Below are 25783 nucleotides of genomic sequence, written 5' to 3' on the forward strand. Positions count from 1 at the left end.
TTTTGCTTGTTTGCACTTTTACTGTCTGTGTGTGTATGCGGGTGCACACGTGTGTGTGTGTGTGCGCGTGCGTGCGTGTAGTTGTATATGGTCTCAGGGGAGGAGCTAAGTCATCAGGCCTGGTGGCTGGCACCTTTGTAAGATGAGTTATCTTGCTGGCCCAAACTTCAGAAAATTCCTAGTACCCTATTGAAGCCGGGAAAACAGGCTGGATAGATATGGCGAAGAACTCAGAGGCGGGTGGTGAAGAACTGTCTCCTCTCCTGCTCCTCAATGAGACATCAAAACAAATCCAAAGAGTATTCTTCAACGGATGCAAGATATATTAGCTCTTCCCTGACAAAGAAAAAGCTATGTTTTGTTTGTTTGTTTTTTCTTAAACTGTGCACGTGGAATGTGAGATAGAAGGATACCTAGCTGGATGCCAGCTTGGTCTAGACAGCAAGTTCAAGTCCAGCCTGGGCTACATACTGAGACCCTGTCTCAACAACAAGAAAACAACCCAAAAACTTCTTTGCAACCAAGATCCAGCTGAAGAAAAAATTATTTAAAATCAAGAACAAAAGGATGAAGCCATGGAAAGTATAACAGGCTAACTCCTCATACATTAAATGTAAAGCCAGGCTTTTTTTTTTTCCATTTTTTATTAGGTATTTAGCTCATTTACATTTCAAACGTTGACATTGTGACTACAGAGTAAAACGGAAATGTACAGATTTTAGCTTTACAGTACTAACAAAAAATTAGAAAGGCAAGGGGAACAGAGTTGAAAATGAATACCTGAAGTTAATTTCCCCATCCTTCAAGGCAAAAGCAAACAGCCCCTTCTATCCAAAATGACACGTACTCTGTGATTTCTTAGTGCTCTCATGACTTGACACCTGAGATAGTATTTCCTAAAGGGCGCTTGATAAGATGTTCCTAAGAAAAATAACCCCTTTTATGCTTATCAGCTTCTTCTTCTGTTATGTTCAAATACAGTTTAAATGCAATGCTTCTCACTACAAGATGACATTCTACAGTTTGCCCACTGAGGCATCCCCACTCCATCTGCATGAGGTGCAGGAATAATGACCATCTGATCTGCACTTTCTGAGTGACTAGATGGGGCAACTTGTACTTCTTTTAATTTACACTTTGTGGTGCTGTTAGTTGTAAAGCACATGAATCGTGTTTTAAAGATGTATCATGTGAGAAAATCTACTGAAGGGTATTCACAAACTCAAGACAAGCCTCTAACATTTCAGAGAAAGTATTGCCCACCATCATCGAATGTGTCTCTAGGACTCTTTAAGGCTAATGCTAACCACATTATGGTTCTAATAGCTACCAAGTTTTGGAACGATGGCGAAAACATTCACGAACTCTGAGCACTCACAAGGATCTGCACTCCTTATAACTCTGACTCAGTATTACCACTCGTGTGTTATATTTAGGTATTTTGATGCAATAAATCAAAACATAAAACACTATTTTAAAAACACTTTATATTCTACATTTAACAAGAAATTATTCTCCAATGCTATGAAATGAAAACAACATGTCCATGGAAGGAAATTAAAATAGTCACCAATATAAACACTTACCTGTGAACCAAAACTTACTAAATCTCACATGTGAATCTCTGTTGCAGTAAAGTGAAAACACATACCAACAGAGGTGCGTTCATTGTCTTCACAAATACGTGAATATTGAGTGTGGTCAATGGCTGTTCCATTAGTGTTCTTCTGCAATGCTCGGTCAAGTCCAAGACCAGTTTACAATGAAAAAAGTAGAGATGTGCATGTTCTATACTCTCAGAGCTGTGAGCATAAACCAGGACAAGGCAATTAATAAGATTCTGTGTGAAGTCCTCTTACAATGCAAAAAAGACATAATTTTGCATGTCTCTCATGCACTGAATTTAGTAAAAACCTAAGAGTTAACTTTAAAAATAAAATCAACTTGGACAAAGAAGACAGAAAATATTTAAGAAAACTATCTTAATATCTGAACACACTCTTATACATTAACATCTATATTAGGTTATAGATTTCAGTAAGACAGTCACAGATGAGATAGTCTTTAAATACAGTTGCCTTTCTACAGCTATCCTAAATGGAGCTTTGTAATACACATTTTCTAAGTTTAGTTTAACCTAAATCTGTTTTGAATAAACTTTAGCTAAACGATGCCTTAAGACAGAAGCCATGTGAGAGTTGTGGCCGTCTGTGAATTTGTATCTGAAAAATTACAAAACTGGGCAAATACAGTTTGTAATTTTAGTTTGGCATTATTTCAATATAAGAACTTAAATTTACAGTGAAGATAAGTTTTGCCAAAATTTAAACATCATTTTTTAAATCTTCATGTAGTATTTTATTAATACTACAATACTTTATTTCAAAAAATAACATGTTTAACTAAATAGTAACTAATTTCTTTTCTATAAATAAACAAATGTTAATAATTTTTTAAATCTAGAATTACAGGATTAAGATACACAGACCAGGCTATTTCTATTTCTATTAGTTACAATGTGATTTCTAATAGAGTGAGTGATTAGAACACAGTCATAAATACTTACTAAATGACTACTGTTAAAGCTCTATGCTACAGGACCCAGAGACCCCCTGAGCTAGAATGAAGCTGAATACCCCCTTCTCTGAGGACTAGGTTTCATGGACCAGAAGGTATGTACAACCCAAGCCTTCGAAGGAAGGAGGCAACCAACAATCTTGCCCAGCTATGATGTCTATGTTACATCAAACAACGACCAGCATAACAGTATAACCCTCATGGTGGCACACATAACTTGGCAATAACCAGTCCCTCTCTAATTGGATCTAAGATCCACTCAACAAAAGGGAGACCATGCTTGGTTCCGGAAACCTAGCTTTCTACTCAGTACTATTGGAGGAGAGTCTATAAGTACTAATTTCCTAAGCAAGTACAGTCCCTAACAACAAGCTGCAAACATTTGTTGTCATACCTGCATCCTTCATCAAGGAAACTTCTCTTTGCAACAGGTAGAGACCATGACAGAAAACCACAACCAATCAAAATGCAGAATTGTGGAGTCCAGTCCCAACCTACCAATGTTCTCACACTTAAAGCTCAACAAACATTGTGGAAGAGGAGGCAAAGGATTGTAAGGGCCAGAGGATGAGGAAGGTTGCAGTGAGATTGTGATCAGAAGCTACACCCATAAAGTCTCACCAACATGACTGCCTAAGTGTGACCTGGACAAGGATGACCAAGGAGTGTGCCAAGCTAGATGAAGAAAAGCCCGTGAGGCCTCAACCCTGCGCAAAGAACTATAGGCAACTGAGGGGAACTGGGAGTGGGAGAGGTGGCCCTCCCAGGAAGAGCACACCAATAGGTTGTTCAATGCCAAATGGTCAGCCCTGAAAACATATATACAAGTATGATTATATGGGCTCAACAGGCAATCTTTAGTAATATATATGCATATACAAATACATATATGCATGTAATAGCAGTTTTTAAAAAGCAGGCATAAATTTGAAAGAAAGGGGAAAGAGGTATGTGGGAGGGCTTAAAGGGAGGACAGAAAAGGAAGAATTTGTAATTAAACTTAATATCAAAGATAAACCAAAAAGGCTTTATGTTAAACAATAAATACTAATAAGATTACTCAAATCCTTTAAGTGCTGAAGCCAAAAGAGATGTATAAGGGGAATAATTAAAACAAAGTTTATAAACTATAATCTACAAGATGCTACAAAGAACAAAGAAATATTTCATTCTGCCTCCAGGTGGAAATAAGGAAGGACAAGAAAGGGAGGATCACAGAGCTCACACAGAGGGGGAGGCATAACATCTTTGCAGGAAGGAAAACAAGTGTGAATTTCAAAGACAGCAAGCAGTATCTACCTAAGACTAAAGAAAGGACAGAGCTTCCCAAGGGCAAGTCTGGACTGCTCGCCAACCACTGCTGAAAGTGAAGTGCTGAGCACTGGATACCCTGGTGAGGGGTGTGTGTCATAGTCAAGTCTCTGACGTAAAATAAAGCTGGAAAGCTACCGTAATCAGGCATCCTTTGTTTGCTGCTCAGAGAGGGTCTATTGCTATTGGAAATTTAAAAGCATATGTCACACAAAACAAGGGAAGTTCAGAAACAGGTTAAAAAACAGCACGGAGAATCCCTGCAGAACGGCAGGAGCACAGACCTTCACTTTAGCACTAACACTTTTCAGTCTCCAAGGCAACCTTGTAAGGACATGTCTTCGTCTTTCCTGTAATTGGCCTAAAACCTACAGAAGCACAAGATCTCTGTCCTTTAAACAATTGTTTGTGGAATAATAACAGCTCTGATGCTCCAAGAGATCAGCCAGGTCACATGAGAAACTCTGGCACAGTCACAAAAGTCCATGCTTTGGAATTTTCTTGGAAAGAATTTTGAAGCTGTTAAATTTCATTGGTTACTTGTGATCTTGAGTACTAAAGGAAAAACATTTATCCTAGATTGATTCTATCCCACCAAAAGCCCTGAGAAGTGGGGTTCTAGGTAGACCTATAAATTATGAATTAGAGAAAAAAACCATAACATTCTGTTCAAAAACTACTTAAATGCCCTTGTAACTATTATGACAATATGACTTTTAGAACTTTTAGTCCAAAGACTCTCTAGAGGCTAATTCTGAACGGGTCTGTTCCTAAGATCCCTCCGGCGGCCATCAGACGCTATCACACAGCTTGTCCACAATGACTCGGTTTACCCAAAACTACCATTGTATCTATGGAATGCCACAGTGTGGCTTACAACAGGGTAGTGAAGGCATTCAGGGCTCCCTATTTATTTACAACTGTGTAAGATTCCTTTAGCGAAACCCAAGCTCTGACAGTGAAGAAAATGATGACTAAGCAACATGAAACATACCCACAACAGAAAATCAAAACATTGACCTGAGTCTCTCATACATACCCGATATTTTCTAAAAGAGCAATTTCTGTGGTTAAGGCAAACTGGTAAGAGGTCCCATACACAAAAGCAGCTTCCATGACTGCTCTATGCTCTGAAGAAGAAACAGGGAAATAGCATGTGACTCCATGCAAACTTTTTTTTTTATTTTATTATCATTTAGCAATGGGAAAATGCAATTTATTTACACCAACAGCCATATGGGCAGGGGGAACACAAGAGTTAATTAGCTATTTGTATAGGACAGATTACTTACTAAAAAATAAGAATCTCTAAAACAAAGGACAGTTATGAATTTCACACTACCCTCCCCCAATGATCCCAGCATGAGATAATGCCAGGTAGTGACCCCTGGGCATGTGGTGGTGGGAACTAATTTATAGAAGAAAAAAAACACAAACCACAGAAAATGTAAAGAACCCCTTCCCCCATATACATACACTCAGATACATAATAGGATTCCTGAGTGGCCAATACAATGAACACAAGAGGAAGGATAGGATTCTGTTGTTACAGGAAGGGGAAGGGAAGGGGGTAGAGAAAACCCACACCCCACCAGAGTTTCACCTATTCTCTGGTCAGTTGGGTGTGGGAGGGCTGCCATACACTTTCCACTCAGCCCCGGGGGGGGGGGGCATTCAAGCCTCTGACCACTCTTCTGGGGGTGGCCAAGGGGCAGCCCTACCTGGGAGCCATGGAGCTACTTCCCTAAATCCCCGGGAAGCCCCGGTGCTACTTTGCTAAAGCTCCAGGGTTATAGGAGAGAGGGATGAGGGAAGAGAGGTTCCCAACACCGGTGCAGCAGATCTTGACTGGAGCACAGGAAGGACTTCCATCCGGAGATTAGGAGAAAGCCTATCCCATCCTCCAAGCACAGTGAGCCTTGATGAGCAGTGACATTCTATGGTTTTAGAGCTTTATTATAGAAATGCAGGGGGAAAGAGAGAAGGTAGAAAGAGAGGGGGGGGAAGGCTAGAGAGAAAGAGTAAGAGGGAGAGAGGAGAGGACAAAGAGAGAGGAGAGAGGAAAGAGAGCAAAGAAAGAGAGAAACGAGTAAGAGAGTAAGAGGAGAGTAGTGAGACAGAGCGAGGTGGGGCTGAACAGCCCTTTTTATGGTCTTTATTGTTGCTAGGTAACTGGGGAGGAGTTTAGCCTGAAGGTCAAAAGCTTGGGACATTGTCTATGTGACTTCTGGCCATGCTTCTCTTGGGGGGTGGGGGGGCAGTAACTTAGGCAGGAGCCAGAATTCCAGGAGCATAAGGCAATGCCTACCATGTCATATAGGTGAATTATGACCATCCCGGGGTTCAGACCTCAGCTCAACTGGAGACCAGCCTGTCTGTGCATAGCCCAATGCCCCACACCCGTGCTGTAAGGAGGTCCTGAGGACCGAGTGACAAACTGCCATTTGTGAGGGCAGAGGTGGAGACAGTCTTAATCACCAGAGCAGAGGTCTGACTGTCCAACTGAAGAAGAAATTCTGCAACCATACCAGATAAGCCAAGACTGTTTCAGAGCTCTTAGCATTAAACTCTTTCACATTACTGAAGGCAGATGGAAAAAGTCCCCCGCCCCCCTGCCGGCTCAATTTTCAAACAGCCTCCTGCTCGGCCATGATGTCCTGCTGTAGCTCAGTGGTACCCCTGGAGGAAAGCGACCTGTCATTAGTGATCAAGTCGGACCCATGGGCTGGTTACATCACCAGTAACTCAAAAGTAGGAAAAGACCGTCCTGCCAAATTTATGCCCACAGTATATAATTCAAGACATGAGTCTTCCAGGTGGATATGATACGCACTCAAGGAGGTACACTTCATCCTCATAGCATCAAAACAAAATCTTCAGCTGTTTGTAAATTACCTTGTCCTTTGCCAAACCTTTGCCACTCAGTGGGATGCAAAAACAGGTCTTTTGATGAGTCAAAGGCAAGGCCTTGTCTCCACAAAATGCTGGACCTTTAGAAAACAGGTGATTCTGAACTTTTTATAGGCAAGGGCACAAGGGTTTCCCACCAAATTCAAACAGGAAATGATATTTTTAGTGTTTAAGTCTCATGCCTGACTTCTATTTATATCAAAGAGGCCCAACTGGAGGCTTAGAAATCAGAGGAGCAGTCCACTGAAGCTGACTGATCACGGCCTGACCATCAACAGCATCTAAAGTTTCACAGGAAACCCATGACTTCAAGCAGATGCAAAATCTGAGAAACAAAATAATTTTATAGGCTGAGTACACAGTTGCTCACCTGTGTACTGAGGGCAGTTCTGGGGCCTTGTACATCCACGTGTATTTATAGAGCTCAAAATACAGCAAGCTGCCTCTGGACCTCCTGTCCAGGATTTCAGAGCTGGCATTGGTTACCCTTTCAAACGGAACAGGATTCCTAAATTCTCAGGATTCCTAAATTCTCCTCTTTTGGGTTTTGGTTTGTTTTTGTCTTGTTTTTGTATTTTAATGCTAAGATCTCTAAGGAGAAGTGAGAGTTTTGTTTGCTTTTCCTTTGTTTATGTATTTCTTTTCTCTCCAACTTAGCTTATTCCTCCAAGCCACAGAACCAGTCTGTATTATTGTCCTGGTCACTGTCTCACCCTCTCTCATGTGGTGACTACTGGAATTCCAGAGGTGAACACTGCAGCTCCAACTGGGGCCCATCCTCAGGTTCTCCAGGAAGGGAGCAAAGCAGGAAGCAGCATGCTCCTTTGTCTTGCACTGGCTGAATGCCAAAATCCTTCACGCTACCTGTGTCTGCAAACTCCTGGTAGAAGTAGCCACACTTGACTGCCCGGTGCACCTCAAAGCAGAAGCCCAGGCAGGAATCATCTATCAGGTCTACATAGATCTCCTGGGCTATGGCCTCCAGCTTGTTAGTATCCAGGTCGCCCAACAAAAATCTCCTCTATCTTAATTGATAAGCGACTGTGCAGAGGGTTTACTCAGGGCACACTCAGGCTCCGTGGGCCAGGCTGGGCCTGCAAGGCCTCTCCGGCCCCGTCCTCCGCATCCACGGCAACAGCAATGGTTGCTACGGAGCTCCAACACTCGCTCTGCTCTGAGGACACCCACTCTGAGCCGCACCAAAGCCCGACTCACTGCTAAACGGTCTCAGCCTCCATGAAAACTTTTATTCTGAACAGTTATCCTATCCCTTTTATTACCTGTTACATTTAAGGCAAGATGGCTCAGTAGTTAAGAAAGCTTACTGTTCTTCCAGAGGACTTGAGTCCATACTCAAGGACCCCCCATGGGGCAGCTTGTAATTCTAGCTCTGAGGGAAGCAGTGCCCTCTTCTAGCCTCCACAGGCACCCGCTCATTAGGTGTACTCTTTCACAGACATATACACATAAAAGAAAAGAAACTTTTAAAAAATTAAAGTATATTTTATTCAAGTTTATAAAAGAACTGGGATAGTAGAGAACAAGTTATCCTTGAATATCCTTGTAACATAAATGTGTGTGATTGGTTTTTTTTATTAGTGGGAAACATGGATGAATTCACAAGTTTCGTGTTCTATACTCTATATTTATAAATACATTTTTTACCAATTTTTAAGAGACAACTTAGCAAGTCATATTAAGAAAGAAAGGAAATCTTTTTCCCTACTTTCTATCCCGTCTCCATTACTCAGGACAGAATACTTCTAAGTCATTATTTCGTTTGGTGTTTATCTGGAAGCCAGCAAACATCATTCTTACTCCCTTACTTCCCGACACTTGCTCTCAACACACACATGCAGAGCGAGCAATGTAGCTGGCAGATAAAGCTACTGCTGTACTTCCTGATGCCCTACTGTGGAAGATAAACCACATCTCATAGCTGGAATCCAAGCTCTAGAAATGTACATTCTTCACGCTCCCTTAGCCTTTCTGGTCCGGTTCTAGTTTTTATCACATCTCATTCAGTGTTTACACAATGACTTGGGAGTATCAGATACAGATGAGCCATGGAGAGCAGAATGATGGGGCATTTTCTGTCTTTACGGATACACCTGGTTTTACTACAATTGTTAACTATTAAATTTTTTTAGATTTCTTAAAACAAAACAAACAAAAAAACAAACAATAAACCTCTTCCACAATCGGTCTTCCTTGTCAAGCCTTCGAATGGATCGGCTCCACTCTATCATCCTGGAGGTGCTTGTTAGAGCATGCCAGTCTATTCTACCATTGTCTATTGGCATCTGGTATACAGCGGCCATTCTGTGGACCTTTATTCTTTTTCTTGTGCCAGGCCCTTTGGCTGTTAACCCTGCCTCCTCCTGTATTTTTACTACCTCTCTCCCTTCTCTAGCACCATCATGAGACGATAACATGAAATACACAGTTTTCATCACCCTGTACTTCACAAAGTATCTTAATTCTTTTACAACCAACATAATATACAACTGGCTGGTCAGAGACTAGATGCCAGCCATCTCTCTAAGAAGTTCAACGCTGTTTCCATTCTTGGTCCTTGTGCTAGCTGCTGTTCCTGTTGCGAGGACCGGGCACCCGACATCAAGCAGCACAAGGAAGAGGAGACTGTTCTGGCTCCCGATTAAAGGGGACACAGTCATCATGGTGGGAAGCAACAGCAGGCACAACAGTATAAGCAGCTGCTCACACTGTGTCTGCAAACTCTCTCTGGAAAGACTCTCACAGATGAGGCCAAAGGGGGGGGGGGTGGGTGGGTGGGTGTGTGTGTGTGTGTGTGTGTGTGTGTGTGTGTGTGTGTGTGTGTGAGAGAGAGAGAGAGAGAGAGAGAGAGAGAGAGAGAGAGAGAGAGAGAGAGAGAGAGAGGAGAGAGAGAGAGAGAGAGAGAGAGAGAGAGAGACCTCAGAACAGTTGCCACTCCTCACATCCTGGCCGTACCCTTACTCCCTTAATCCCTCAGCACCTGAATTTCATTTCAGATTGCTGCACACACCACCTGTTACACCTGCCACTGCAGCCAGGGCCAGCCTCCTCATCCACTTCTGTCACACTCACCAATACTACTCTCTTAATTCTTGGGGATTTTACTATTCAAAATCCTCAACCCTCAGCTCTTGGCTTTCTGCGCCCCAACACTCACTGCACCACTTTTACTACTCACTGCTCTGGACAGAGCCCACACCCTGGGACCACACCTCTCTGCAGTTCCTCACTATACTCTGATCAAGTTTGCTATACATGATCAATGTTTACAATTATTACCATTCCTAATGAGCTAGTGCCATCGTTCATGTTAAGTGCACTATTCTCCCTACTCTGTACCTGCACCAGTGAAAATATACTCTGCAAGAGAAAAAATAAAACCTGTTAGCTAATAGTCTCACTTTCAAGTACTGATATTAAATATTATTTCTGCCTAGCAATTATTGTGTTTTAAACGTTAATGTTTATTTATTTTGAATTTTTAAGCCATAGTTTTGCAATGTGTCCCAGTCCGTCCTCAAATGGCAGCCCAGCTCTAGGAGTATAAGGGTGAGCAACCATGCTATATAGAAACCATTCCTTATTTCTAGACCTCCTAAATGACTTGTTTCATCTCTCTTTTCCCCTCTCAAACTGAGATTTCATTTCTACTTCAATGTACGGTTTCATTTCTACTTCACTGATTAAAACAGACCCAATTTTTGGGATGTGGAAGAGACGGTTCAGTTGGTAAAGTGCCTGGTGTGCAATCGTGAAGATCTAAATTTGATCCCACAGAGCTCACGAGATGCAGTGAGCGCTGGTCATCTCAGCACTGGGGAGTGGGAAAGGGAGGATCCTGTGGACTAGCTAGCTCAATCAGTGCGCTCCAGATTCAACCAGAGGCTCTGCCTCCAACTACAAGGAAGAGATCAATCAAAGAGACACACATCAACCTCTGGCCGCCACAGACACACATGTACAGGGAAGGCTGGACACGCCATAACCTCTGCAAAGCACATCTGTCTATGAATGTACCTAAACCGATGCCACACTGCCCCATCCTTCCTATGACCACAGAAGAACATTCTGTGCATTCAATACAACCATATCTCCTCCTTTCGCTAACTAGACTCATCCCCCTGTTGCCCATGCCGAGCTCTGGCTGCAGCCATTCCCCTGAATGAATGTATTCCCTCTTCTTAACCAGCACTTTCTTGTCAATACACAAACAAGTTTCTTTGAAGAGTCTTCTGTGCCTCACGTATTCTTCCAGACAACACCCAGGTTACAGCGCAACTTCTCACATGATCTCTAGGTACATCTCCACTGCTCTACTGCTCTCTCACAACTGTGACATTGTTCCTACTAGCCCACAGAAACTGTACCTGGTAAGGTTATCAGTAACCACCATTGTGCTAACTAGCTGTTCTTAACTCACTATATTTAACACAACTGCTCCTGTGTTCCTTAAAATCTCATCTTCAGCAATGTTCCTCCCATGCCCCACTACTCATCCCAGCAGTGAGGACTGAGCCCAGGACCTCACATATGCTAGGCAATCCTTCTGCTAACTCTCACTCCCAGCTCCAACCCCCATCTTCAGGGAGTAAGCAGAAATGGTCCCTTTAGAGGACGGTACCGGCTACAACTTAAAAGTCTGGATGTTCCTGGTTTCTGTTGCCCTAAAGAATTCAGAAACATGAAAATGTCTCTGTAGATGGAATGGCTCACAGGAGAAAATCAATTTTTGGTATGGTGGGCCCCTGCCTACCTATGTAACTAAGACAGGGCTTATTTGAACAGAAGGATGAGGCATGCATGCCTAGCAGACAGAAACATTTTACTTCTTTCATAGCTCAGTCCTTTACTTCAGACATGAGAACATTAATATCTAGGGTCCCCACTGAGCTGGGAAGGCATGCTTTGTTCTGAACCTAGGCCTGAACCCGCCTTTTCCATAGGTAGGGGGTGTGGCTAATGCAAACATTCTGAGTGCCCTGAATAGGTTCTTAAAGAACAGTGTGCTTTGATGTTCCCCTATCGTGTCTGGTAAAAATCACCTGGTGGTTATTTAAACAATAAAAAAGATTTATGGACTTCCCTCCACACCTGCTGCTTCTGCTTCCTTCCAGAAACCTGAAATGGAGACAGAGTTCAGAGGTCTTCCATTCTGTGAACAGAAGTCTCCTTTCAGCTAGATATGAGGATGGCCCATTCTATTTACAGTTCTCCACCAGTGTAACAGCCATCATTTTTGGACCAAGAACATGGCTGGAAGAACATGGTATACAGCTTTAATTTCAGCCCTGCCCTTGTGAGGTAAAGGCAAGCAGAACTCTGAGCTTGAGGCCAGCCAAAATCATGTAGTAAGACTGTCTCAATAAGAAAAAAAAACTTACTTCCCTCACAAGAATTTGTGGTACTGGTTAAAGCAGTGTGTAAAAAGTTGCCCAACGGGAGGTTTCAGAAGAGAAGTGGGATAAGGGAGGCTAAAAGCACTCTTCCGTCCAGATCTGGCCCCTTCCTAACAGCTCATTTATGACCACTTAAGGGCAGACAGATGTTGTTCCTGTAAATTACCTATTGTCAATAATGTTGCAGTGGACATGGGAAAAGATAACTCTTCAAGATACAGATTCAGTCCCCTTAGATAGGATTGTTGGATCAAATGATACAGGTGAACTCAGAAGAACTAGGGTAGAGGCAGTTCATACAAGTCAGTCAGTAGACTACAACCCTAGAGAGGACCCCTAGATCCAAAAAGTAAGACTTTCCCATTCTGTGTGATCCCTAAGTTAGCATCGCCCACTAGCTGGTCAAGTAGCATGTGGAAAAACAGGAGTTTTTCCCACCTCCCTATCCTAGACCAGGGGTTCTCAACCTGTTAGTCAAGGCCCTTTGGGGGTCAAACAACCTTTCCATAGAGCTTACTTAAGACCATTGGAAAACACTGATATTGATATTACAATTCCTAACAGGGGCAAAATTACAGTAATTAAGTAGCAATGAAAATAATTTTATGTTCGAGGGTCACCACAAATGAGGGACTGTCTTCATAGGTTGCAGCTTTAGGAAAGTTGAAGCCCACTACCCAGCTGCACACATCCCAGACTGGCATCACTAAGAGATATTGGATATTATGTGAAAGGAAAGCTACAGTCTAACCTCCTCTAAGGCAGAGTAGAAGGTGAGTCTTTGGCAAAACATGTCTACTCTAAGGTTAGTGAAAGTGGTTTCTACTAAGGAACAATCAAAAGTACCAATGTGAGAAGATCATCTAATGAGATGTCCACTGCCACAGTCAGATGAAAAGCAGACCAGTAGTCTGGATGTTAGCCTCTGATGATGTGTTTTCCCAAACGCCTTTAGAACAAACATCCTTGACATCCAAGTTGTTAATATTATGTTTATACTACCTGAAAAAATATGCCAGGGATAGTTTTGTTTAAAAACTTACCGTAGTATTATTGAAAATATATAGCAAATCTTTGGATAGGTAGGTTTTGAGAAAAAGAGAAAATGTATAGCAAATCTCAAGTTATATCTGAGTGACATGAAGCCACCCTGAATTAAGAGAGCCAGTATAACGAGACACTTTCAGGTCATGGACAGGCACAGTCTCAGATGTGAGGGTTAAGTCACTGCTGGCACATTTCTGAGTCACCTGAAGGGAAGAAGTGGTGGAAGTTAGGTTCCTCCTTGGGTTGGGTACACTGAGGTCAGGTGACTCTGTATCCCAGGAATACTCACGGCAGCAGATCCAGAGACACAGAGGAAAGGCTGGGCTTGCCATGTACAACTGTCAATGCGTTTGCAGATATGGTAGTGTTGATGAACCTCAACTGGGGGAGCTATGAGGGTAAGGAAATGCCAAGCCTACAACACCACCTCTGCAGCATTATGGGGATGAACTAAATCTGGGGGTTTTCTTGTTTGTTTTGCATGGCATCGTATACCTTGACATAAGAGTAAATGTTTGGAGGAAAACTACTCACCACACCTTGTTCGGAGAGAAAAGCTCTTATCTTTTCTCTTTGCTTTTAGGCACTGCTGCACACAGACCACCCTTGTTGCTCTTACTGGTTCTTCCTCTCCTCTGAGTACACTCAAGTGTTCCTGGGCATTGCAAATCCATGTCCCTCGTCTGCATCCAGAACATGAAAGTGCTAGCTAACTGTACCCAGCTACTCTGCTGTATCTGCCAAGTATGTTGTCAAAAAGGCACTCCAGACCTCCCACTGCAAACGTTCCTGGCCCTATCTGATCTTAGCTCTTAGCAGTTTGACCTTTCCAATATCCTAGACTGTCTCAAGCCACCTGTCTCATCTATCTGAAGAAAGTAGCTATAACACCCCACCTCCAGAACACAAGCCTACGCTCACACTTCCTCGACCTCCACCAACACCACCCTGTCTAGGTCAGCCCAGCACCCAGTGCCCACATACTATAGTCATTTCCCATTTCCCCATATCCTCCCCCCTTACTCCTTCCCATCTATTTTACACACTGTGGGCAGATTGAGGCACTTAAATATAAATCACAGAATTAATCCTTGTCTTGCCATAGCTCACGTTTTTCACTAATTACAACTAAAAACTAGGGAAAACAAAACTTGAGACCCTGAAAAGTAAACTAAATGGGCAAGCTGTTAGTATTATGTTTTAAATTTTAAATGTTTTTCTTTGGGGGTGGGGGTAAACACTAACATGGAAGTCAGGGGACTATTTCTAGAAGTTGGTTCTCTTCTTCCATGAGGGGAAAGGAGGTTCCTAAGATTGAAACTTGGGCCACCAGGGTTAGTGGCAGATACCTTTACCCAATGAAGCATCTTGCCGGCCCTGGAGTACTATTTTATGAGGGTATTACATTTCCTTTTGCTTGTTAATTTTGTGTATTAGTGTTTTGCCTGTAAGTCTGTCTTTCTGTAGGAGGATGCTGGAGCCTCTGGAACTGGAGCTAAGACAATTGTGAGCTGCCATGTAGGTGGTAGGAACTGAGCCTGGGTCTTCTGGAGGAACATCCAGTGTTCTTAACCGCTCGCTGAGCCTTCTCTCCAGCCCCGGGAATTATGTTTTGTAACATGTTGAAGCACTATGTCTACGCAAACTAAAATTTCAGCATGTAATTTAATTCACAAAACCACAGAATTGGGTAGGGAGATGGACCAGTAAAACACTTGGAACCAAGTGTAAGAACCTGAGTCTGGAATCCTCAGAACACACTTAGAAGGCAGGCAGAACCATAATGTCAGTGCTCAGTAGGCAGGAATCCTCCAGGGCAAGCTCGGTAGACTAGCCAAATTGGCAAGCTATAGATTCAGCAAGAGACTTTGTCTAAAGAAATTAAATAGAGAATGACTGAAGAAACCACTTCACTCAGGACTTCATCTGCTCTTTACACATTCGCCCGAGGCTTTTTTAGCCCTCCACAGGTTTTCCCATCCAGAGACTGGAAAGGGAGGTTACGTAACTTGTCCAAGTCACACTCTCAGCAACCGGTGAACCGGGAGGGCTAACCTGGACCACTGGGTTCTAGAGCACCACTCCACTGTGCTGCTCACTTAGAGGAGGTGCAACAGTGGGGAAACTTTATACCATCTAAGGCTCTGCAATGCAGTCACACAAGTCCACACACAGCGGAGACCAAGCAAGCTCACCATACCTGGTGTTCCGATGGCTTCTACGTATGAGAATATCATATTTGATTTTCCTTTCAGAGAGTTTTCTATGCTGTGAAGGTCTTCCAGGGTGGTAATATATTTTACTTCATTAAAAAGCAGAGCACTAAAATAAACACAGGAAAAACAGTGAAAAGTTTATCATGGACCTTTTTTTTTAAGAGTAACTCCTCTGAATAAGCTGTGGGTAGTGAGAGCACAACAATCATTCTCATTTACTACAGTAAAACTGATCTCTAGGTTATTGTCCATCCTTGAAAACTTGACCAGGACACGCGGAAGAAATTCTTCATCACAACCACCTCTGCAGAGTTAAACCACATTCGCTCACATCCTCCTCTAATCCCTTACAGGTCTCTCAGGCTTGGATGTAGGTGAGCTGTCTGCACATCATAGCTGCGGGCTTCTGTCCAAGAGCCCCTAAGTCTTTCATGACCTAAACATTATCTACCGTGCTAACTTCACAGTGTCGCCCTGTGCTCAGTCTGACACAATGCAGGCACAACTCAGAGCCTCTGTTGGGAGCTCTGCCTCTGTTCCATCTGAGATACCTGATCCTTTACCATCATTTCCCATGTCAATAAACCTGTAGTAGCTATTCCTTCTTAATTCATTATGTGACTCCTTCATGACACAGACTTTAATCTGAAATCATCTATATCTATACGCTATTCCGTTCCCTTGTTAATTCCTCACTCCCACTAAACATTGTCTCCTCAAGACAAGCACCCTGATGTTTTATCAGTGTACCTGCAGTAAGCATAAAATAGAGTATAGTACATAGAAGGTAATCAAACATTGATTGAAATAATGAAATCAGCAGGGGGTGCTTCACTCTGAGAAATGGAAATTCAAATGGTGGGAGAGAGCCAGGCATGACACACTCATCTGTAACCCCAGTGGTGTCAAGAGAATCATGAGTTCAAGGAAAGCCTGGGCCACACAGAAAGAAAAAGAGCAAGGAAACAATACCGTAGAGTTTACTCATAAATACAGGGACAGAACACAAGGCAGATGCTGTCCTGTCTACAACGGTGACCTCTTTACTTCACCACAATTAGCTGAGCATATTTCTTCTTTGTCTTAATGAAGACAAGGTCTTATTCTGTTGTTTAGGTTGGTCCAGACCTACTTTACTATGAAGCCCAAGTGGGCCTTGAGATTGCAGCAACCCGTCTACCTCTCCTTACCTCTCAAATATGGATTTATGTATGAGCTAATGAGTTACCATGTCCAACTTACTAACAAGTACTATTTTGTCAACCAAATGATCCTCGTATTTTGTTGTCTATTTCTAAGTAAGTTGTTCCCATGTTTTCATTTAATCTCCATGTACATAACATATTTTTATTAAGCTAATTAAAGATTTGGGGCTGTTTTCCCAGGCCCACATACTTAAGTAAGTAAACGTTCAAATACTCACAATGACATATTCAAATACAGCTTTCTCTCACAGAAAAACACTTTCCCTTAAATAGCTCTTCTCCAACCTTTTGGGATTGAGACTCTTTTATAATCTTAACAGTTACTTATATCCAATTTGTTTACATATGTTATCCATTCAGTAGTTGCCAAAAATGGAAAAGGGAAACTTAAAAGTCCTTATTTTTAGAAAATAAGAACACCACTGCATATTAGCATACCTTTTTATCAAAAAAAAATCTTTTCAGAAAAAACAGTGGCACTAATTTACATTTCTGCAAATCTCTTTAACATGAAAGCAAATCTGCTTCTACACGCAATGTGTTGTAGTGCTGTGTGTCATATGGCCTCTGGGAACTTGTTCATGAGAAACTGCTGCTGAAAAGGTCAACTGATGCCTTATGTCACAGGAATATTTTGACTTGGTAGTCACTCTGAAAGTGCTATTCCAACTTATGTTAACTTAAATATTTGACTATGTATTAAAGATTTATGAAGTAGAAGAACTTGATCTATAGTCCCCAGGGTAGCCTCTTGTTTTGTTTTTAAGAGTGTTTGCTAAGCAGTATTCGCTGGGCTGGGTATTTTGCATGCTCCACATACATCCTCAACAATGTTACTGAAACACTGTAGCTCGACACAGGAAGTCCAGTGGCTCCAGATCATTTTTGCTAGTTGCTGCTACAGCTAAGATTCAAATCCAGGACTCCTGACAGGAATGATTGGACTTTCTGATATTGTAGCCCACTATTTGGGGGACTAGGAAAAAAGGATCTTGCTAGCTAGCCCAGGCTGGCCTCAAACCTGAAGAGATCCTCTTGCCTCCGTCTCAAATGCTTACATTACAAGCATTTACCAGCACACCCAGCCATCACTGACCACTCTTACAAATGGGAAGCCAAATGGAGAAAGGATGCTAGCTAATGATGGGGCAGGAGCAACCCAGATCTACACCTTTGTGGAGAGCCGGTACGTGCTGCGAGCAATCGTATGTGTGCCGCCAGTAATCTCTGAGGAGAGCCGTGTGTGCAGCGAGCAATCGCCATTATAAGATGGCGCGGGCCTCCGCTGTGCCTAACTAGTAAACAAGCCTTGTACGCAGGTGCAAGAGTGAATTCACTCCTAGTCACTCCCATTCTCGGGGTGTAATAGTGGGGTGATGGGCAAGCAACGAACCGGGAGCTGTCATGCCATATCAGGTGCTGAAACGTCACACTGCGGGTTATAAAAGCAGCGCCATTTTCCCGGTTCGGGATCTTCCTGAGAAGCAAGCAATAAAGCTCTTGCCGCGGAAGATTCTGGTTTGTTGCGTCTTTCTTGCCGGTTGAGCGGGACGCAATACACCTTTAGGCTAACATCCCATTTCAAAGTCAACTGAGTGTTATCCAGTACACTTCCAAGAATCTCATGTAAATCCTTAGCTTACAATTTTGTCATGGTGAACCCAGACTAAGTTTCTACCAAAATGTTGATAATATCAAATCTTCCTTTTCTAGGCTCCCAGCTACAAGGCTTGGCCATTTAACCTGCAATCCCTTGCTTGACAGTCTTGATCAGGAGCAAGTGATACAAACAACCAGGAGAGGTGGTGGAAGTAACGCTTCAAAGGCAGTAATGAAGCACTGTTACTGAGCAACTCAACGCAGATAGGGCAAACTTGCATCCAGGGTGCAGCAGCAATGCAAGAGTCCTCCCCACATACCCTGTGCCATGACTCTAACTATAACTCTGGGCTGTTCAATCCAGTGTTCTCCTGCCCTTCTGATGAAACTGAGATTTCCTCTATCCACTCCAAATCCTTCAGTTTCAGTCAGATCAGGGTTTGAACTAAGGACCCCACGTAATGCACTCGCTCTGTCTTGTTTAATTTTCATGGCAAACATCTGAGATGGGAACTATCATTAGCCCTGCTTTAAAGGCAAGGCTATGGGGGTTTAGAGAGGTTACACTGCCTAATGTCCCAAAGCTCATTAAGCAGTCATTACCATGAGATAATAATAACCAAAACTAATGACATTCATGATCTAATGATCTCTGTGATTTTTTCCCAGTGGCTTCCTGGCTTTATTATATTCCTTAATAGGCCAGTTTCCAGATTATGTGCCTGCCTACAGAGCTCAAGGATGCATCCCACATGCCTGTCTGTACTCCTTCACTTTGATTCCAAAGAGAAAACTGCTGTGGGAAAGGGTTGAGGAGAAAGCCTCTTGGAATTTCCTCCCTCTGGTGGAGTGAGACAGGCTGGGACACTCAGACTGCGGGTGCCTTCTTGTCTTCCTTTGGTGATGCTCTATCAGAATCAACCCACACAGATAAGACAGACGACAAGGAATTGAGCAGCTGTCAGTAAAACCAAGGGACCAAGAGCCTGTTTTTCCCTTTTGTTCCAGAGCCAATCACTCATGCTTTTTCAAAAACTATATTTCTATCAGAATTCAAATTCTTTTTTAAAAAAAATTCAGTAAAACAGTATATACTAATTTATCACTCAAAATCTCCCACAGAGGGGAACAGGGAGTAGGAAAGGGATGATTATTCTTACAAGTGGGTTATGTTCTTTGTTCATGCTTTGCTTTGCTTTTTTGAGATATGATTTAATAGGAAGCCCAAGACAGTTTGGCCTTTCCTATGTAATCCAGGCTAGCTTAAACTAAATCTTTCTTCTTCAGTTTCCCACATGCAGGATGTAGATACAGCATAGCACAACACTCCCAAGAAATGATTATCTCAACCATGAGGCTGTGACTACCATATTCACATATAAAGTGATAGGTTGAATACAAGAAGCCACCTATGAAACACAAACTGAAAATACATACAAGCCCCATTTATTCTCTAGTGCCTGCAGTCCCCACCAGCTTACTCCTCAGAGAACAACTACCGGCCCTCAGAGGAAGGTTTCTGCTCCTTCATATTCAGCAATTAAAGCATAAGCTTTTGAGATTCACTATGTACTAAGCACCCGAGAAAATCCAAGCGCCTCATGATGATACCAGGTCACCGTTTGAAGATCTAACACTAATACCAATTAACAGCTCTGTGACAAACTCACATCCAAGACAAACAACCTTTTATTCTAAATGTCCAACAAAAACTCCCTCATCAACTTTGTATACTTTTAAGTAATGTTTCAGTAACACTTTAAATCCCATTTTAAAAGTCCAGATAGTTGGCCATAGTGGTCCAAAAGTATCTAATTTATAAATAACTAATGTGATCATTATCCCACATTTATACTTACTCTCAGATTTTATAATTTTATTCTTTCCTAGCTGTATTTTTTTAATATATTTGGGGGGGGGAGTAACTTATCAAAAATCTGGATAGTCTACTGACAGAAGAACAGAGTGGAAGAAAAACGGTGGCACATTCTCTGCCAAAACATTCTCTATAACAAACAAATACAAAAGCTTTGAGAAAAAAGAAACAGCACCACTTACACACTTTTGAAGCAAATATAAACATTATCAAATGCAAGCTTTCAGCTCATGAACAAATGTTTTGAAAACAATCTAAACAGTACCTACAAATATTTCTTGTCCTTAGTTATCAGGCTAAGTAGAACATCTTGACTAAAAACAAGTGACAAGTTGGCTGAAAGTAATATAAGTTAGCATGTATACTGATCAACTTTGCACACTACAGAGTAGAAAGGCAGCACTGAGCCAGCTGTAAACCCTTCTGTCTACAACAGTGACCCACTTACAGGATCCAATGACGCAGTAGTAGCAAAAGGCTGGGAATGACCAGCCTCCATGTGACTGAGTTAAGCCCACTTTAAAACATGGAACCCATGTCTCACACTGGTCATGTGGCCAAGAACCTAAGACTAGACAGGCCACGAACTAAGAGGAAAACCAAATATTACTCTTCTACTAAAGGAACAGCAATAAAAGGAACTCACATGATATGTACTCACTGATAAGTGGATATTAGCCCAAAACTTAGGATACCCAAGATACAAGATACAATTTGCTAAACGCATGAAACTCAAGAAGAATGAAGACCAAAGTGGGGACACTTTGCCCCTTCTTAGAAATGGGAACACCCATGGAAAGAGTTACAGAGACAAAGTTTGGAGCTGAGATGAAAGGATGGACCATCTAGAGACTGCCATACCCGGGGATCCATCCCATAATCAGCCTCCAAACGCTGAGACCATTGTATACACCAGCAAGATTTTGCTGAAAGGACCCTGATATAGCTGTCTCTTGTCAGGCTATGCCCGAGCCTGGCAAACACAGAAGTGGATACTCACAGACAGCTATTGGATGGAACACAGGACTCCCACGGAGGAGCTAGAGAAAGTACCCAAGGAGCTAAAGAGGTCTGCAACCCCATAGGTGAAACAACAATATGAACTAACCAGTACCCCCGGAGCTCATGTCTCTAGCTGCATATGTATCAGAAGATGGCCTAGTCGGCCATCATTGGGAAGAGAGGCCCCTTGGTCTTGCAAACTTTATATGCCTCAGTACAGGGGAACGCCAGGGCCAAGAAGTGGGAGTGGGTGGGTGGGGAAGTGGGAGGGGGTCTGGGGGACTTTTGAGATAGGGTTTGAAATGTAAATGAAGAAAATACCTAATTTTTAAAAAAGACTCTTCTGTCAATAGATAATCAATACTTTTGCTAAATTAATAATTTTATTAATAAAATGTTAGTGTTTATTAATTAATAAATTAATTTTAATAAATATAATTAAAATTAATAATTTTCCCAAAATTTGAAAAACAACTTATTGCTATCCACAGATTAGTATTTTGCTCATCACAGAAGCTCCCATCTACCTATTTGTAGATGGGCACAAATACAGGGACCCACAACTGGACAGTGCTCAGAGACTGAGACCTTGGAACAGCCAGTCCTTAATGGGATGTCTCAATCAAATCCAACCCCCAGCCCCTAGAGCTAAGGAAACTCTGAGGAGGGAGAAAGATTGTAAGAGCCAATGGGGATGGAGGACACCAAAGAAAAAAGATACTCTAAACAGAACACGACTGACACACGTAAGGACTCACAGAGATTGTGGCAGGATGCACAGGGTGTGCACAGTCCAAGTAGAACAGGGTCTAACTATTGAGAGGGGGAAAGGACACAAGCTATCATCCCTAACCAAGAAGCTATCTCCAACTGACAGCTGCTTGCAAAAGAAATTAGTTTTTCTCTAATAGACTCTCTCATTGGGCATAAAAAACACACTTACGGGCAGGCCCCATGCCTAGTACTGGATGACCAACTCAAAATGAACTCAAAGGTATTTGGGGGTGTTATTTTGTATCACAAAGCTTTGTCTGGGCACTTATTTTAAACTCACTAGTTGTCTTAGTCACTGTCCTATTGCTGTAAAGAGACACCATGACCAAAGCAACTCTTACATCTGACTGGGGCTTGCTTAGTCTCAGAGGCTTAGCCCGGTACCATCACAGTGGGGAGCATGGTAGCAAGCAGGCAGATGCCAGACTGTAGCGGAGAGCTGTACCCTGATCTTTTGAAACATTAATGCCCACCCTCAGTGACACACTTCCTCCAACAATTGTACACCTCTTAATCCTTCTAATCCTTTCTAATAGTACAATTTTCTGGTGACTAAGCATTCAAATATATAAACCTATGGGGGCCTTCTTATTCAAACCACCACTCTGGTCTTTTGCTTGTATATTATGATTACAGATTTTGTGTTGTTATGGGATTTCTCTGTATTCATATGTGTGTGTGTGTGTGTGTGTGTGTGTGTGTGTGTGTGTTCGCACACACATATATTTATGTGCTTCTCAAGCTTTTTTTATCTTTTTTTTCTGTTTGTTTTTATCTATTCTTATGTGGTTTTTATTTGCCTGTTTTATAAATATATATAGAAAAAAGGTGTGGAGTTGAATGGGTGGAGAGTTGGGGAGGACATGGAAGCAGATGAGGGAAGAGAAACTGTGATCAGAATAAACTATTAAGAATATTTTTGTAAGTGGAAAAATAGTCAATAAATTTTGGATTGCTTATATTCTAACAAAATGCTAGGTTAGAAGAACAATATGACTATATATATGTATGTGTATATGATATATATGATATATACACATATCTCTTATAAAGATATCAAACACTAATAAAGTGCTAAAATGATGTGATTATATATATTTTATACATGATATATACATCTTGTAAATAGATGTATCAAACAGTAAATAAAAACATCTTTAAACAAAGAACAGGATATAAACCAGTGGAGGAAAATTGCTCAGCTGTGGATAATAGGATTATAAAGACCATTTGTGTGTATTAATAGCTTTATGTACATAGCTAATGCACAGAGTCAGAATGTTTGCTGCTCCATCTAGCAGTAACTTATTGTTAGCATTAATAAAACCATCCTGCTTTATTAGTGGGTATAACCTAATTCATTTTCAGCTGTTTAAAAAATAAAAATTCCTTTATGGTCAAAGAGCAAAACTATGATGACACAAAAGATCAGTGGTCTCGTGGGTGGGGCAGATGTTTTAGGTCAATGAAAGAGCTCTGTGTGATACTATAATGACTGATTCAATTCTTTATACATTTGTTAAGACCCACAGAATACACAGCATGGAGAATGAATCCTTTTGTAACTGTGGACTTTTGGTGACTATGATTTGTCAGGAGGGCTGGAGTACACCTCAGAATTTGCCTATACAAGGCCCTGTGTCAGATGCCCAAAACCACTGAAGAAAAGAGATGCATTATTACACACTGATTCACTGTAACAGATGATGCAACGCTGGTGGGAAAGGCAGAATTTATGCATGTTTGGGAGCAGGGGAGGAATGGCAGCTCTGTGCTTCCCTCATCTTTTTGCTAGGAAACTAAAAGTGCTCTTCAAAAGAAGAAATGTCATTTTAAAACAAAAATACCAGCCTTCCGGTTTCAGTCTGGCCCAGAGCTGATCCTCTGCCACAGGGCTCCCTACCCAAATAGGACCAGGAGAGAGCTAGCCTCCCAGGAGTGCAGACAAGCCTGAGAGCACAAGTAAGACCACCACTTCTGCTCTGAGGCACCCACCCAGCACCCTCAGGACACAGGAACTGAGGAGCGGTCTGGGACAGGAGCCTTCTTCCATCAGTTCCCAGAGCCGATCCTGTGCCACAGTGCTACATATACAAATACCAAAAGAGAGCTGGTCTGCCAGGAGTGGTGACACACCTGCAAGCACAGCTAAGACCATCACTTCTCTTCAAATTCTTGGCCCAAGAGGGACCCACCCGGAGCCATCAGGACACAGGAATCAAGGAACAGCTGGGGACCAGATCATTCCAGTTTCTGTCTGCACTACGAAGCAGACCCTATACCACAGCTCTTCATACCCAAATTCCTCCAGGAGAGAAATGGTCTCCCAGGAGTACTGACACGCAGGCTTGCAGGAGGGACAAAAGCACAGTCAGAAACAGAAAGACCAGCTAACACCAGAGATAACCAGACAGCAAGAAGCTAGGGCAAGAACATGAGCAACAGAAACCAAGGCTACCTGGCAGCATCAGAACCCAGTTCTCCCAACAGAGCAAACCCTGGATATGTCAACACACCAGAAAAGCAAGACTCTGATTTAAAATCACATCTCAAGATGATAATAGAGGACTTTAAAAAGGACATACATAACTCCCTTGAATAAAGAGAACACAGGTAACCATCTAGAAGCCCTTAAAGAGGAAACACAAAAATCCCTTTAAAAATTACAGGAAAACACAATCAAACAGGTGAAGGAATTGAATAAAACCATCCAGGATCTAAAAATGGAAATAGAAACAATAAAGAGATCACAAATGGAGACAACCCTGGAGATAGAAAACCTACCAAAGAAGTTAGGAGCCATAGATGCAAGCATCACCAACAGAATACAAGAGATAGAAGAGAGAATCTCAGGTGCAGAAGATACCATAGAAAACATTGACACAACAGTCAAAGAAAATGCAAAATGCAAAAAGCTCTTAACCCAAAACATCCAGGAAATCTAAGACATGATGAGAAGACCAAACCTAAGGATAATAGGTATAGAAGAGAGTGAAGATTCTCAACTTAAAGGGCCAGTAAATATCTTCAACAAAATTATAGAAGAAAACTTCCCTATCCTAAAGAAAGAGATGCCCATGAACATCAACAAGAAGCGTACAGAACTCCAAATAGATTGGACCAGAAAAGAAATTCTTCCTGTCACATAATAGTCAAAATGACAAATGCACAAAACAAAGAAAGAATATTAAAAGCAATAAGGGAAAGGGGTCAAGTAACATATAAAGGCAGACCTATCAGAATTACACCAGACTTCTCAGCAGAGATTATGAAAGCTAGAAGATCCTGGGCAGATCTCATACAGACCTTAAGAGAACACAAATGCCAGCCCAGACTACTATACTACTAAAACCCTCAATTAGATGGAGACACTATGATATTCCATGACAAAAACAAATTTACACATATCTTACCACAAATCCAGCCTTACAAAGGATAATAGTTGGAAAATACCAACACAGGAAGGAAAATAACACCCTAGAAAAAGCAAGAAAGTAATCTTCTTTCAACAAATTTCAAAGAAGATAGCCACACAAACATAAAAATAACATCAGAAATAACAGGAAGCAATAATCACTATTCCTAAATATTTCTTAACATCAATGGACTAAACTCCCCCAATAAAAAGACATAGGACTAACAGACTGGATAGGTAAACAGGACCCAGCATTTTGCTGCATACAGGAAATGCATCTCAGTGTCAAAGACAAACACTACCTCAGAGAAAAGGGCTGGAAAGCAATTTTCCAAGCAACTGGTCCCAAGAAACAAGCTGTAGTAGCCATTCTAATATCTGATAAAAATCGGCTTTCAACCAAAAGTCATCAAAAATGATAAGGAAGGACACTTTAT

At 41.9% G+C, this 25783-nt stretch overlaps 2 protein-coding genes across 19 annotated transcripts in view; both read right to left on the reverse strand.

Moving 5' to 3' along the window:
- Txndc16 (thioredoxin domain containing 16) overlaps window positions 1-25783 on the reverse strand; it is an 85104-nt gene that overhangs the window by 33139 nt on the left and 26182 nt on the right. For 14 of the 18 annotated variants that reach the window (XR_001781157.2, XR_001781156.2, NM_172597.3 and 11 more), the window contains 3 exons: window positions 15460-15581; window positions 4928-5018; window positions 1652-1802 (listed from right to left, as the gene is read on the reverse strand). Coding sequence is in view for 16 of the 18 variants with exons in the window: in NM_172597.3 (NP_766185.1) it covers window positions 1652-1802; window positions 4928-5018; window positions 15460-15581 (364 nt within the window). In the remaining 2 variants the exon portion in view is untranslated. Of the gene's footprint in view, window positions 1-1651; window positions 1803-4927; window positions 5019-7168; window positions 7356-13058; window positions 13183-15459; window positions 15582-25783 lie in introns of those variants that run through there. The other 4 variants (XM_017316187.2, XM_030248016.1, XM_006519527.4 and 1 more) reach the window with 3 other exon arrangements.
- Gm34362 (predicted gene, 34362) lies at window positions 7452-9119 on the reverse strand. Its single transcript, XM_006519909.3, has 2 exons — window positions 8982-9119; window positions 7452-7819 (listed from the first exon to the last, which is right to left on the reverse strand). Exons 1-2 carry the CDS (start codon window positions 9117-9119, stop codon window positions 7529-7531), a joined length of 429 nt encoding a protein of 142 aa, XP_006519972.1. The 3' UTR covers window positions 7452-7528.

The sequence above is a fragment of the Mus musculus genome, chromosome 14, assembly GCF_000001635.26.
Source record: "Mus musculus strain C57BL/6J chromosome 14, GRCm38.p6 C57BL/6J".
NCBI lineage: Eukaryota > Metazoa > Chordata > Mammalia > Rodentia > Muridae > Mus > Mus musculus.